General features: G+C 38.7%; 1 protein-coding gene across 1 annotated transcript in view; it reads right to left on the bottom strand.

Moving 5' to 3' along the window:
* Positions 1–13,844, bottom strand: part of rnf17 (ring finger protein 17) — a 38,894-nt gene extending 25,050 nt beyond the window's left edge. The window contains exons 1-16 of the mRNA XM_085435250.1: positions 13,708–13,844; positions 12,380–12,492; positions 11,878–11,975; positions 10,987–11,065; positions 10,647–10,736; positions 10,068–10,171; positions 9,653–9,821; positions 9,406–9,482; positions 8,176–8,250; positions 5,050–5,333; positions 4,837–4,926; positions 4,508–4,669; positions 2,454–2,625; positions 2,119–2,260; positions 1,602–1,792; positions 1,336–1,465 (exon numbers count right to left, since the gene is read on the bottom strand). Of these exons, the coding sequence (XP_085291376.1) occupies positions 1,336–1,465; positions 1,602–1,792; positions 2,119–2,260; positions 2,454–2,625; positions 4,508–4,669; positions 4,837–4,926; positions 5,050–5,333; positions 8,176–8,250; positions 9,406–9,482; positions 9,653–9,821; positions 10,068–10,171; positions 10,647–10,736; positions 10,987–11,065; positions 11,878–11,975; positions 12,380–12,492; positions 13,708–13,774 (2,043 nt within the window). The 5' untranslated portion in view covers positions 13,775–13,844. The remainder of the gene's footprint in view (positions 1–1,335; positions 1,466–1,601; positions 1,793–2,118; positions 2,261–2,453; positions 2,626–4,507; positions 4,670–4,836; positions 4,927–5,049; positions 5,334–8,175; positions 8,251–9,405; positions 9,483–9,652; positions 9,822–10,067; positions 10,172–10,646; positions 10,737–10,986; positions 11,066–11,877; positions 11,976–12,379; positions 12,493–13,707) is intronic.
* Positions 13,845–15,323: the final 1,479 nt, after the last annotated feature.

Raw genomic sequence — 15,323 nt, 5'->3', positions numbered from 1 at the left:
GTTAGCGGTAGCGGCTTTAACGTCAACAAACATGCCACATCCTTAGGACTTCGTTAGAGTGACAGTTGTTTGTTTCAAGGTAAACCATTCTCAGCGGTCTAACGAGACACCTCTGAAGACTTGGGTAATTGCAAAGGAGGATGGAGAAGTGATTGCAGCTCATTGCAATTGTATGGCAGGGTTAGTAGCCTGTTCTCCACTGTCACTAGGCTCAAATCCGGGCTCTCAGCCGTCTGTTGCATATCCAAAATCGCCTCTGCACATCGATGCTGTTCTGCCTTAAGCTTCATTCTTTTCTCTCGTTTGAGAACTGATTCCGATCTGGGTTTTCGTTCGTAGCCGAGATTGACCGTCGGAGCCCAGTCCTCCGACTCTTCGTCATCCAAAGCACTTGGGCAGCCTATAGTCCCAATCAAGTCAATATTAGACTACTAACTTAAAAGCACTAAGTAAACGAGAATTTAACGACAACCTAATGCTAATAAGTTCGTTTGCAAACATAACATTACCTCTGACAAAGTGGTCGCTGCAGACACGGGCATTGGCAGACTCTGCTCCTCCCGACTGTAAACGTAAATTTAAAATCCATTTTTTCCTACGTTTTTCGGTTAGAATTTTCCATTTTTCTCCTCTTCGTTGGGCTATTTTTGGTACCCTAAAATACCGTTTATCAGTTTCTCGGGTCGACCTACTGGAGCATCCGTAAACACAACAGGACATAGGCATTTTGCGTACTGTCTGTCTGTGATTTTGCGCTTATCTTTTTCACTTCCGACCGCCAGTCAAATTTCGCGCTTTACGTCGACGTCACGTCTACGTCAAATGAAACCTAGCTATTGAGCATTGCGTGGCACATCCAACATACTGTTTTACTTTTGTCCATGACGCGCTTACCATCAGGGTCATACTTCACATGAAAACCAAAATAGGTCCAAAGGCCAGATCTGAATGAGGGTGGGGGAGGTTCAATTTTGGGTAGCGTTGAGGCAGTTGGCATGTTGCAACGGGCTTAGCTTCTGTCTTGCTAGCTTGCGCTGCGCTCAGTGGATCTGCACCCAACAGTGCAGATCCACTGAGCGCTCAACACAGACAGCATCGTCAGAAGAAAGTTGATGAAATAAATAAAAAATTTTGTATTGTTCGATACATATGCGTACCGAACCGAAAGCACCATATCGAACGGTTCAATATCGATACATGTATTGTTGCACCCCTAATAATTTTTCCCCCCCCCCACGCAATGCAATTTGTGTATTTTTTTAATTTAAATTATATTGCTGGCATCTGGAATTAATTGGAGGACATTACATATTTATTCATGTTCATGTGTAGTACCAGGTTGATGTAGAAGTTAGCAGGGTTGTTGATATGGCACACCATAGCACTGATCTCGCTGTTAATCTTGGGATATACAGGAGGGTAGTACAGCAGAGGCTTCCTGCTCAGCGTCACTGGAGAATAAAACCTATGAGCAGTTTTTGGGGGAAACATAGACAAGTTTAGGCCATTTTGGTGACAGAGCTTCAAAATAAATTTATATTCAGTCCTAATGAATAACATTTAATTCTTATGGGTTTGGGTTATATGACATTTATGGGTACCTGGCTACTTCAATGAAAACAAGATACTCTCTGATAGAGATGAATACACTGGAGCTGAACTGTTCCACGGGAGCTTTCCGCAGGTCTACCAACAAAGACTCTCGGTCCTGACCCAAAGGCCGCATCTCCACTGCTGCAGAGCCAACCACATTGCGGAATTCAACCTGTGCCTCTTTACTCCAGCCCTTTGTCTGTGCCACACACACACACACACACACACACACAGACAATATTTATCCACAATAAAAAATACAACTAACATTTCAAGAAGCAATGAAAAACTAGTATCATCTTTCACTGGGAATAGAACTTTTAATAATAATAATGATAATAAACACTCACTGTTTTCCTTCATTAGAAATATCTCATAAAAAGCATATTTAGGTTCTTTCTTGTACTTTTTGAAATACTGGCACGTGAAACTTAAGAAAAAGGAGCTTTTACTATATCGACCTTCCAAGAAAGTATTCTTCAAAATACAAATTCTATATCCGTCTATAAATTTCCGCAGTCTTACCACATCATAAGGCACCAGGTCCTTGAGTGAACATCTGATGACCATTGGGGCAAAGTGAGCCAAGTCATTTTTTACGGCTCTACCCACTTTTCTCAGCTGGTTGTTCACAGCACTCAGTGAAGCCTCAGTAGCCTCGTCTTCGCTGGTAAATTCATCCAAACAATACAGAATTAACTAAAGCTAAGAACAGACAACTTCAAACATAGTATACTTATGTGCCACTTCTCTGATGAAAAAGAAATGAACAACACACAGAGTCAAAATAATCTTCTACAATGTCCCAGTTTCTTGGGGGAATTGGGGTTCTACGTTTACTGCAGTGCGTGTGTGTGTACCTATTTATGGTGATGCTTTTTGTGAGTCCATGATCAAGGAAGAAAACTCGGATACTAGCCAGCTGGGTGACTGCACAGGTTTTCACAGGCTCTAAAGAGCCTTTCTGCAAGACTTCGACCACTCTAGCCCGACACCAGTGGCCCTCGTTCCACTTTACACAGATCAAGGATTCTGCAGAGAAACCGTAAATCAAAGAAAACAAACAAACATGACGATTTCTATAGCCATTCTGAATTAAAAGTATGGCTTGATGCATTCTCAGTAGAGCACGGCGATATGACCAAAAATATTTATCACGATATACATTTGAAAATTTGCGATAACGATATAACTGATGATATAATTGACACTAGACAAAATACTTTACAACTCCACAACTTTATTAGTCCAAAAAAAAAAGAAGAACATCAATGTATTTTCACTTAAACAAGCAGCTTTTTTTTAGCTTTTTTAAGTGCATTAAAGTTATATAAAAATTAACAGTGCAAATGCAAATTCCTTGCCGACAGTTTAACCAAAAGGCATTTCCAGTGGAAACTGGCCAACATATCCTCAGCATAACCATGTATAATATCCACAAAACTTAAAAACGGGTTATACACACACACACACAATACGGTAATATTATGTTGAAGCGAAGTACGTATCACTCCGCGAGGCGCCTGATTACGGTAACCGTAATGCTCCGACAATCCATCAAGCGGTCCGGCTTCGTAGCTTAGCAAAGTTGTACTGAAACATTTGACAGATTTTCAAGTGCCGTGTAGCACATAAAATCGTTTCCAGGTCAGTAAACACAACCAGAATTCATACATAAGGCACACGAGATTATAAAGGACACTGTCAATTTTCAGAAAAATCAAAGGATTGATTTTAAGTGTGCCGTATTTTCCAAAAAAAAACAAAAACACGGTAATAACGACGGCCCGCTAGCATGCTCTACCAAAAATAGTGCTTTGTTGTGTATCTGACGGATGAAAGCCAAACCAGTTCCACACCACTGAAGTTGCAGCATTTTTACAAACCAATTCTGGTTCATCCGTTTCATTTAACGATCCACTTTTGCTCTTCTCATTCTGCATCGCCGCCATGTGCGTATGTAAACAAAGGCAATGCGTATGTGTGTTTTACCCATATTCTATCGCGATATTTCATTTTCCTATCGTTGCCCAACATTACACCGGTATTACCGTGAACGGTATGATATGGCCCAGCCCTAATTCTCAGTATATGGAAAACTCAAGCATAATCAAAAAGGGAACAAGGAAGCAAGATAAAAAAAAAATATTGAAAGCTGCCAGTGCAACCCCTCTGCCTACTAGTAGGTGCATTGATGGCATAAATTTGAAAATCCTAGGTGACTTCCGTGAGTTATCACATGCAGATGACCTCCGACCTTGAGGTCGAACTAACTGAGATTTGAACTCATCCAAGATTTTTAAGAGATGCACTAATGGTACCAATTTGAAAATCCAATGTTGCCTCGTTCTCAAATTTTCTCCCAGCTGTTCATTCTCCTGGCAGGGTGACGACATTAGTCTTTTACCACCGAAGTATAATAAAATGATTTGCAATGTATTTTTCTCCACCCAATATCAAACCAATAGTAATTAGTTCACAAATTACAAAATTCCTAAATTATTGCATTAACTGTCAAGTCATTTTTATTCTTACAGTACAAACATTTTCCAAGGGAGCACAATTAAATTCAATGCCACTTTGTTACCTTAACTCATTAACAGTTTACGGAACAATTTACATTATCTAGCTTTGATTAAAAAGTATTCTCATGAACCATTCACTTCATAAATCCTGACACGCTGCTCTCTCCTACATAAGCTCCACACTACTGTCTGAGCATATATTGTTGTTGTTTGCACTAAGGCACGTAAAATGGCATTGTGATAGAAAAACAATATGGCATTCTTATATCGTGTAAAAAATTTATACTGCTATTATTACAAACACTATAATATAGCACAGCTCAAATATGTTTAAACTGAAATGTAAAATTTTCACACAAACCGAAGTGCACACACACACATACACAAACCTGTTTCCACTGTGTCCTTTGCAGTGAAGCTGCAACCATCTCCACTGCAGAGTTGGTTGATTTTGTCTGAAAGGATCTCACTTTCTCTCCTCTCAGCCACAGACTGGACATAGAACTGACTTGGATTCACAATGTGGGTTACCACCACCCACTGTGTGACTGCTAAAAACAGACAACAAATGGTTTGTCTAATTTAGAGCATGTACCAGTTAATTTTAAATGATGTGTGGTAGGACAACTGTTTTTTTGCTGGTTGACATTATGCTTATTGATCTACTTATATTGACTTTATCTTTATAACGATATAACACTATATAACAATTCCTTACCACTTCTCTTAGTAGCAGAGAACTGATGTTTTCTTCTCCTGTTAATTCTTAGTTTGTCACTGGCCAGTTCAGGCCCAGTTGGAGGGAGGGCTACAGGAAACATTTCAAAATAGATTAAAGCTTCTCTTTTGCCTCCATTTTAAGATTCTATTTGGCTCAAACATCATTTAAGAAAATCAATGTAAAGAATGTACTAACAACAAAGCAACACACCTTGTCCCTCATCTAAAAAGTCCTCAATAATCACATCTGGGCTTCCAAGGTCTGAAGCTGAGCTGTGGCGAGAAAGGTTGAACCTGCAACGAGATCTTGGGCTTGGAGAGGAGCCTCGTGATGATGGACTGTTAGCTCTTGGACTCTGCTGGCGCTGCTTTGGTGGGGTGTGGATTTTGTCACTGCGTGGAATACACCTGCTGTTTCTGCCATCTGGACGTTTCAAGTGAGACTTTCTACCAAACCTGCCTGGCTGGTAGCTTTTGGGTGGGGACTGAGCCAGGCTACAACAAATGTCACAAGTTAACATGCCTTCAAAAATTAAAGGCAATACAGATGGCACCAGCAGTGCACTGAAAATTAATGAATCTCTATTGAATCTTCTTTTGCCCATATTTCAGGATATATGTGTACTTACATATGTGTAACCACAATGTGTATATGTTTTAATGCCATATAAATTCTATTTATATTGCACCCAAATCACAACAACAGTTACCTCAAAGGGCTTTGACAACAGAACAACCACGTATTTCAACACAATCCTATTGTAGCACATTACCACCCCTTTACTAATACATTGTGCTGCAAATAAAACTCACAGAGCATTACTACAGTAATGCTTTGCTTTCAAACAGCCAGATTTTCATGTAGGGTTTTAAGTATTCAGCAGTAGTTCTCCAGGCTTTGTGAAGGTTTTTCACAGGTTTTCTTTGAACATTGTCCACTCTTTGCTTAGTTTCAGCCCAGTCCTTCTACTTGCCTATTTTCAGGGTAAATTTTTTGCTTGAGCAACTTAACATTAAACCTATGAACCAACCATTTAAAAGATAAAAAGAAAAAAATAAAGGAAAAAAAGCACCTAACTAAAGAGAGATGAACCAGTGTTGTGTCCATACATAACAGATAGCAGTTAGCAAAGAACCGATTTGAAGTTGTATCTTTAGGGACTTTGTTACCTGTTGAACAATTGTATTTCTTTATTTCTTTAACTGAATCTATGAAAAGAAATGCCAAAGATAACAAGGCAAGTCCTAAAATGCTATTATTGTAAAAATACTATACTACAACCTGGTATAGGGCTGGGCGATATGACCCAAAATTCATATCTCGGTATTTTTTACCTGGATGGCGATATAAGATATACATCTCGATATTTTTTTTTTAAAGCCATAAGTTAAGAACAAAAAGAGAGTTCTTAGTCACACTGTGTCCCAGATGTCACACAGGCACTTTTATTTACATACAGCGTGGATGTACATGAAGAAATTACTCAAAAATAAATTATCAGCATTTATTAAATAATCATGGTCCATAAATAAAAGAAAACAATGTTGTTTTTGTGCATAACAAAAAGCTCACAATTGTGCAGTCAAAATGCAAACTAATAAACGCTGAGCATAACAACAAAGAGACAGATTTCACAGCTGCACCACATCTCTGAACAGGTGCCATTTGTGGTCCTTATACACACACAGTACGGTAATATTATGTTGAAGCACAGTACGTATCACTCCGCGAGGCTCCTCCTCGGTAGCCGTAATCCTCCGATAATCCATCAAGCGATGCAGCTCCGTAGCTTAGCAAAGTCATATTAAAACATTTTTTTGACAGATTGCTGAGCGCTGTGTTCCACATAAAATCGGTTCGCGGTCAGTAAGCACAACCAGAATTCATACATAAGGCGCACTGTCGATTTTTGAGACAATGAAAGGATTTTAGGCCGTGCAGCCCCTGTGGGCTGCATGTCGTTGGCGCGGTTAGCTCGTTAGCGCGGTTAGCTCGCTAACACGTTGACGCCGTCCAGCCCCACGCACGGAGCGATCCGCGGTAACTCGCTAACGGAGATTTTCCGCTTTCATCTTGTCATTGCCTGCAGGTGAAGCTATGGGGGAGGAGGGGGAGTTGTGTTTAGTGAAGGAGAGGCGAGGCCGAGTAACGCAGCGTAGAGACAAAAGTGGACGAAAGAGGCAAACCTGCGGCTCCACAAGTATAATTATAACGTAACATAGACTATATCGATATAAACGATATTGTCACATCTTATATCTCGCATGAAAATATATCGATATTTTAAAAAAACTCGATATATCGCCCAGCCCTAACCTGGTATATACCAGGTTGTAGTATAATATGTTCTATGCATCACTGGAGGGACCAAGACATGCGTGAGACCTTAGGAAAAAAAGTGTACAGCAGATGAACAGTATCTGAAAGTCACGTCCTTATAAAATAGGGGGAAAAAAATCCAGCAATTATTTGAAAAAGGACTGGAGAAAGGCATCTAGGCTTCCAGTTCACCCATCTACTGTTCACCAAAGACTCATCAAAAATGGTCTCAGTTGAAGTGTGGGTGTCAAGAACCATTTTTTAAGTGAAGGAAACTGAGAAAAAGCTGGGGTATGCCAAATTAACCAAAAACTGGACAGAAAATCAGCGGCAACAGGTCTATTATAAATGCCACCATCACGTAATACCATTGGGAAAGCTTCTGATTGGCATTTAAAAGCATAACAATAACCCTAAACACATTGCCAGTGTGGAAAAGAATACATTTCAGCCCACCACGAATGAGTCATGAATTTGGCCTGACCAGAGGCAGAATTGACAGAAAGTAGAAGTAAGGCAGCCAAAATCCAAAGAAGAGCTTTGGATGTCTTTCCAGAAGCCTGAAGAACTATTCCTGAAGACTACTTAAAGGTATAACCAGAAAGCTGCCTAGAATAGCTTAGGCAGTGTCAAAGAATAAAGGGGGTTGAACCAAATGTTGACTTTCAAACTCGTTAAAAATTGTAGGAACTCAGTTTTGGGCTTACTGTATTTGCACATGTTTACACATCTTAATAAATCTCTGCAACCATTTCCCCATTTTTTCCCTAATAAAAATATTTTTAAAAGATGAAGGGTGACTTAAGACTTGCACAGTTATGTATGGTAAAGTACAAGTTAGTAAGTACAAGACCATTAGCTGTAATTAATGCATATTCTGCATATAGAAGTCTATGGCACAATTCTTTTCTCAACTGCTCAAACAAACAAACAAAAAAGGTAAGACAAATCTTAAATCACTTGAAAGGGAATAATGAATACAAGTGGAAATCTATAAGGGATAAATTAAACACTCACTCTTTTGGGTCGCTGACTTCCATCTTCAAGGACAATGCTAAATTCCCATTCAGACACTCTAACTGGAAAACACAGCTGCAACACATACATAGATATCCCAGTTTTAAAATATGTAGAGATAAAAGTATATCACTCATGCACTCAGACTCCCGCACTTTCCTGCACACATTATTGTTACTATTTTAATATGTCAATATACTATTGGGAAGACAGTAAAGAACTTGTTTCATGTATAAAGGTCATGTCCAAATTCATGGGCTGCATCCTGCTGAGGGGCCTTCGCGGTCTACGTGGGCCAGGTCCTCAGAAGATCTGGTAGGCCGGAAGTAAACGGCTGTGGAATTGGACGGTCTAGCCTTCTGATTATTAAACTCCGCTGTCTCGGTGGAGTTTAATAAACTCAGCCGTCTGCTCCTTGCTATCTAAAATATGACCAGACACTGGCGTAAATTCTCAACCATCTCACACTTCTGTTTGATCAGTTTTCTGTTTGACGTTTATTCAGCTGTGTGAAAACCAAGGAGGAACCCACCCGGGGGATTAATAAACGTTTATTTTATCTAATCTAATAACTTTAATCTCAGCCAAACCGATTTACTCACGAACAAACAAAACACTGAAAAAAGCCAAACAATAACATTTTTAGGTTGTCTAAGTGACTTTTATATTACGTTTAACCTGAGTTGCGAAAGTCCGCGGTGATCTGAAAATGATGTGCCGGGAGTTGTGCCGTTCTCGGCAGCTTCAGTGACCCCTGAGCTCCCGGCTAGCTGTCGAGCTGGTGGGTAACATACGTCTCCGAAAACGTTGCCGCACTTTTGCAAATATGCGATGTCTTGATAAACAGAGCAGATATTTGAAGTTTACACACCCACATTCTCACCTGAAAATATGTTAAAAGCTTATTTTGTGACCCAGAAAGATTAATAAGAGTAATTTTAAAACTTAGTAGCGGCCGCCATTGTTGAAAACTGGAATTGGCTGAGCCACGCTATGAATTCTGGGATATGGTGGGCCACGAAGGACACACCCGACCCATCCTTCAAATTAGGGGAAAAGGAGGACGCATTTGTCGGCTACATTCGGAGGAGTCTACGAATTTGGACAGCCTTCGGCGTGTCGCTGTGACGTAATCGGTCAACAAATGCGTCCTCGGGAGGATGCAGCCCATGAATTTGGACACGACCGAAGTGTTCTATATATGTCCCTACAAACCAAACAATAACAAACCTCATTCCAGTCCCCATGGTAATGCATTTCATATCAATCAACTGGTCATCCACTGGAGCCTGCAGTGTCTCTAATACCTATTATTCAAAGAGAATCAGCATATTTCAGAATTCACTATATTGTCTTCTTTTCTATAAATTATTAAAGCAGCAGTTGAAGTCACATCAATTTGTTACAAATTTTACAGAATTTGACATATACTGTGTGAGGAGGAATCTGTCAGGATGTATGTAAGAATAACAAACACCTTATTTAGTATGCAGTACTGCTCCAAAAAGGGGACACGGCGCACTTTTCTGGCCATCTGCATGGCAATCTCCAATGCCTTTATTCGCTCCTGGATGTGGCGCACTGCTGCTTGGCTGGATGAGAATTTTGTCTCCAGTTCTGTCAGCTGGCTCATCTGTGAGTCTTTCCTGTTTTGTTTTTTTTTAAAGCAAGTAAAAACAACAACAACAAAAAAAACCTAAAGATGTTTCTTGGATGAAAAACCTTCAAAAAAAACAAAAAAACAACAAAAAAAAATTCTTTTTAAAGAAGTCCAGTCCCCTTCTCTTCAAGCTCTTAAGAAACTCTGATAAACCACTTTTCCAAAGGTGAACACAGGATATCATTACAAAGCCTTTCTATTGAACTACATTTTGAGACTTTAACATCCATACCAGTTTTGAACAGCATGTAAAGCCTTGTCTGCAGCTTGCTTGATCTCCATCTCCAGCCGAGCTACCTCTCTCTTCACTTGTTCTTCCAGACCAGTCGTCAGTGTCTGCACAAATGAAAAACATTTATTTGCAAATCCAACAACAGTCTCAAAGAACATTTTTTGTATTATAATTAATGTTATGTTAAATAACAAACAGTTAGTGATAATATTCTACAACATGTGTTCAGGTTGTTTTTATCTTGTTGTACGACACTGTTAAAATATAAAGGCGGCGTATAAAAGATAAAAAACACAATTTGCCTAAGTTATCATTCAAAGACTTGGGAGCAACACTTAACCCACAAAATCAATGTTAAGGACCTATTGCTAATAAACCTTATTAGTTATGATTTGCTCTATCAGTTGTGAGTTTTTAAGCATTACATTTGTTTTTTCCTTTTTTGGGGGGGGGGGGTCTTTTACAACTGTCAACTATGAAATCAGTTTCAGGTGTGGTATATAAGAAAGGGATTTTTGGATGTTTTCATTTAAGACAGCTTCCACTTTTAAAAAGACAAGTATGGAATGCAGCTTTTACCTCATGGATGTGCACAAGCTGGGCAAGAGTTTCTGCAGCCTGAGCCAATGCCTCATCTACAGTCTTCTGAATCTTCTCAATATCAGCTGGCTAGAAAAGATCAGCATCAGAAATTTTAATTCAACAATTATTAAATATTTCCCAGTCATTCGTGGTTAGTACTAAAAGCATGTACTAATGAGAATAAATCAAATATTTATGCCAGTAACCTGAGAAAGAAACATGTAGTGCTATGCTTGAATGTCATCTCACATAACATGCTGCATTAACACAGTCAATGTGTCAATGTGCGATGAGAAAACAACTTTCTTTCTCCACTACTAACCTCACCCAAACTTACCTGCTCCATATCAGAGCTGACATGAGTGTCTGTGGATGGTGATGCCTTGTTCTTTTTGCGATTCTTTGATTTGTCACATCTGAGGTTTAAGAAGAGAAATACCAGAAAATTTATCATAACAAGAGTACGCAGAGAGCTCAACTTCATATTTTATGATGTTGTTTTTACAAAATGATGACATCAGCCTTTTATGGCATCATTGTGACATTGTATTGAAGAAAAAAAACAAAAAAAAAAAAAGTGTTGTACAGCTCTCTCCATGCCCTGTCAACCTAGGTACTTATGTCACCTAAGTCCTATTATATTGATGTGAAATTTGAAGATGATCTATTAAAAACTGTGGGTAATATAAAGTTTTTACTGATTTTCACATTTGGTGTGCCCTTCACCTGATTTTCACCAAAATAAATCAGCTTGAACTGGTATTGGTATCTACCGTCACACAAAATTTGAAAATAATATGGTAAATGGCCTGTATTTGTATAGCGCTTTACTAGTCCCTAAGGACCCCAAAGCGCTTTACACATCCAGTCATCCACCCATTCACACACTGGTGATGACAAGCTACACTGTAGCCACAGTCACCCTGGGGCACACTGACAGAGGCGCCCCAGGGTGGGGCAACTGAAAACTGTGGGAGCTAGGCTACTAACAACCAGACAAACAAACTGAACTGACAACATACTCCCTCCCTTCAGGGGGAGAATAAAGACTCTCTAATGATACTGTAAAATCTATGGCACATTCATTACATGCAGAGGAGGCAAAATTCTTAACAGCACTGAATTTCCCGGAGGAACCCACCCGAGGGATTAATAAAGTTTCATCTAATCTAGCATTCAACTTCTGATACAGCAGTGGGTTAGCTCAATAGTCAGAGATGCATCTTACCTTTTCATCTTATTCATTTTAGTAGTGTAGATAAGGCCTATGATTCTGCTGTCTTCCTGCAGACCATACACTTGCCCTTCGGGAAGAGTGGACACAACCTGCAGGGAGGATCAATTTGATAGCTTACAATCACCCTTTGACTTTTTCTGCAATGAAGAACTTTGATGCAAAACCACATCAATAGCAACTGTTGCTGATTTAGCTTGAAAAAAAAAATAAATAAAGAAAAAGCTACTTTCGGTCTGTTCGAACACAATGTGTGTTATGTAAAACTACTAAAATATCCAGTGACATTACAACAGACAACAGCCATGTGTTTCTAGCATTTCTTGCACATCTACACCTACCCTTAAGGAAAGTAATCATTTCACATTTATACGTGAAGTGCTTTACAAATTAATAAGCCACTAATTTAGTAATCTATGATGAAAGTGATCCTTTTAAATTTGCTACTGTCAACAACTGAGTTGTGGCCTCCACTGAATGGAAAGACAATTTTTACCTCACACTCCGGACATCTGATGACACTGTCACATTCAAGAGACTGCAGGCAAAATGTGCAATAGATGTGGCCACATAAAAGCACACGGGGGAGATTGCCGGGGATATCATCCTCTGTAAGAAAAAAGAAAAAAAAAGGGATAAACTTTGTTTTTGTTCCCTTGATCTTTGATCTTAAAAAGATATATTATCAAAATACAGAGATCTTATCATAACAAAATGTTATCACTGGTTGAATACATTAGTCTGTAATTTACCCAAATTTAGCTTAGTTGTTCTGGACACAGTACTTCAAAAATGAATGAAACAGGAAACATTGTAGTTAAGTTTTTTTAAGACAATGTTTAGCTAAATGACATGCAACTAATCCAGAGGTTAAATATGGACAACTGCAGCTGATTTATGACCTAAAACTTTGTATTGGTCTAAATGAATTTAGAGCTATTCTGTGCTAGGACACACCAACACTTGTAACGTGATCTGGGAGTAATACCAATTTTGACAAACTACGTGTGGTCGACTAAGACAGATACCGAAATATATTTAAAAATCTGATATATCAGCTGATTTTCTTTTTCTGTCAGCTCTGCTCAGCAGGTTGTTGTACTTGTGACATTACACTAGTACAACAACTAGTGTGGCCCTTTTCAACAAAGTTCGAACAAAATTACGTTGCGGATACATATTTTGGTGACGATGAAGTTATTTATGGGCAACGTAGGTCGATTATGACACGTGAAACAACAGCAAATGGAGAGTGAAACATCGCATTGAATATGAAATCAAACGAATTATTATGTATAATAATACTGTTTTTTAAAAAACATAGAAGCTGTATGTGTCATGACCATTACAGTAATGAAATACTGCCAACAGGATTGCAAAGTGCCATCTGGTGGACAAGCTATGCAACACCAACAGTCATAGCATATTTGAAGGGCGTTTCTGTACCGGTTTCTATACCGGTTTTTATAACGCCATATGGAAAACGTAACTACGAACTTTAACTTATTAAAATTTAAAATTTGAGACATGTTTTTCTCTTGTCCCAATTAAAAAAATTTTACGGGCTCGGTCAATATACTTGACAATTTTAGTTCTTTCTTAGGTCGCTACATGACAGAAGAATACACATTCTGAAAAATTCATAAGTTTGCAGTTAGCGGTTTTCGGCAAAGTTTGATATGAACAAATTTGCATAATTAGCTAACTTAGCTAACTGATACCGCTGCTAGCTAGCGAACAGAAGTAAGTTATACCGTCATGTAAGACGGTATAACGTGTGTTAACGAGTATTAAATTGTAAGAAAAACATTTTAAAACCCCTACCAGGAAGCGTGAAGGCCTCCCCACATAACTTGCAAATTGCAGCGCTGTGGTTTTCGCCTCTGTCCATCCTTGTTGAACTGCCTTCCCTAAACTGATTTATCGAGAAGGTTCTCCAGTTTTTCTTTGTCACGTGACGGTGCAGGTGCGTTTACTGCCCAGGCATGTTCATTGCGTCATTGAGTGATGAAACACTTTTATTTACAGAACCGTTATTAATTTACTACATTGCTTTAATGCTCTGTTGCATCAATATCCATTATATAAGACAGGCAGTCACTTTTTAGAGTCATATAGAGTAAATATAAAATAATAATAATAATAATTACAAAGAAGCAAAACGATAGCCAAAAGTAATTGCTAAATAGCTGAAACTTCAATTTTCTTCAAATCATTAGCAGTAAAACCAACCTAGTGCCAAACTTCCTGCCAAATTTTTGTAAAACTATCTACTTAACCCTTATTGTTCCAAGCCTGAGTCAAAATTACCTTACAAGTTCACATCCATTCTAGGAAAAGTAAATATTTATAAAAACTGTATAATTTTGTGAAATCAAATCTAAACCATAGATGAGAAAATAGAGATCGAATTCACTCATTGGCTATTTAATCAGCAACTACTGAAATATAAACCTTAGACATACAATTTGAGGCAATAAGGCTGAAAAATTGAGTCCTGATTTTGTGCACTTTTTGTGAACACTTGGGGGCACCAAAGATTAAGGCAGAGTCGTAACGGACGAGTTGGAAAAATATATTCTTGTGTTTGCGCAGATACACTCTTTGACATTCTTTCTTCTTCTTATCTAAAGTAATTTAAAAAGACTGATTATGGAGTGACCATTTGCATTTCACCCTTGTGAATATCCCCATAGATCTGCTCTTATCCCTTTAGTCATCCCTCTAGGTTAAACATTACAGATAAGTGTGTGTCATAGGTGGCAACATTGGGGAGATTTCTCGCTTAATTATAAGGACAAATGCTTGTGTTAAAAAAATTGTACTGATTTAGCATCTTCACTCTGGTCAAGCAAATAATAATCTTATTATATTAAAATAATATGAATTAATTACATGTAGGCTTAAAATTTCTGGTTTATCAAATGCCACTGGGCAGACTCTATTCTTCCTCTCCTGCCTTGTCTTTCTTAGTGAAGTTACCTCATCATCTCCCATCTCTGGTGTGTGTGGATGTTTTGAAAAATGCTTAAATACCCACTGGAAGCTCAGATGTGTTTCACAGGTCTGAATGTACAAACTGCATAAGTTGGAATAATATGAATCTGTATAATTTTGTTTTTAATGTTTTGAATTTCTCACCCATCTCTTGTATTTTCTTTGTATTTTCTCTGTATTTTCTCTCACAATATGTATTCCTCTTATTTGCTGTATTATGTATTCTTTTGTTTTCTCTTGAACCGATTTTCAAGTCTTCACAGCAATTCTAATGGCAGCACTTTGCCCCTTCTTCCATCTGAGCACAGCTGCCAGCAGCACCGCTGCCCGAGGACAATGGCAAGCTACTCAGTGAAGCAGCAGTAACTGGGAGTGACAAGGCAGTGGAGAGCAGAGAGGCAGAGACATCAGATGGTAAAGGTAAATCATCTGGTATGCAACAC

This window comes from Copadichromis virginalis, linkage group LG16, assembly GCF_057382275.1.
Source record: "Copadichromis virginalis isolate Kocher_CV1m ecotype Utaka linkage group LG16, C_Virginalis_male_GT1.1, whole genome shotgun sequence".
NCBI classification, from domain to species: domain Eukaryota; kingdom Metazoa; phylum Chordata; class Actinopteri; order Cichliformes; family Cichlidae; genus Copadichromis; species Copadichromis virginalis.
The sequence above is the reverse complement of the archived record's forward strand: the minus strand, read 5'-3'. Positions and strand labels throughout refer to the sequence as shown.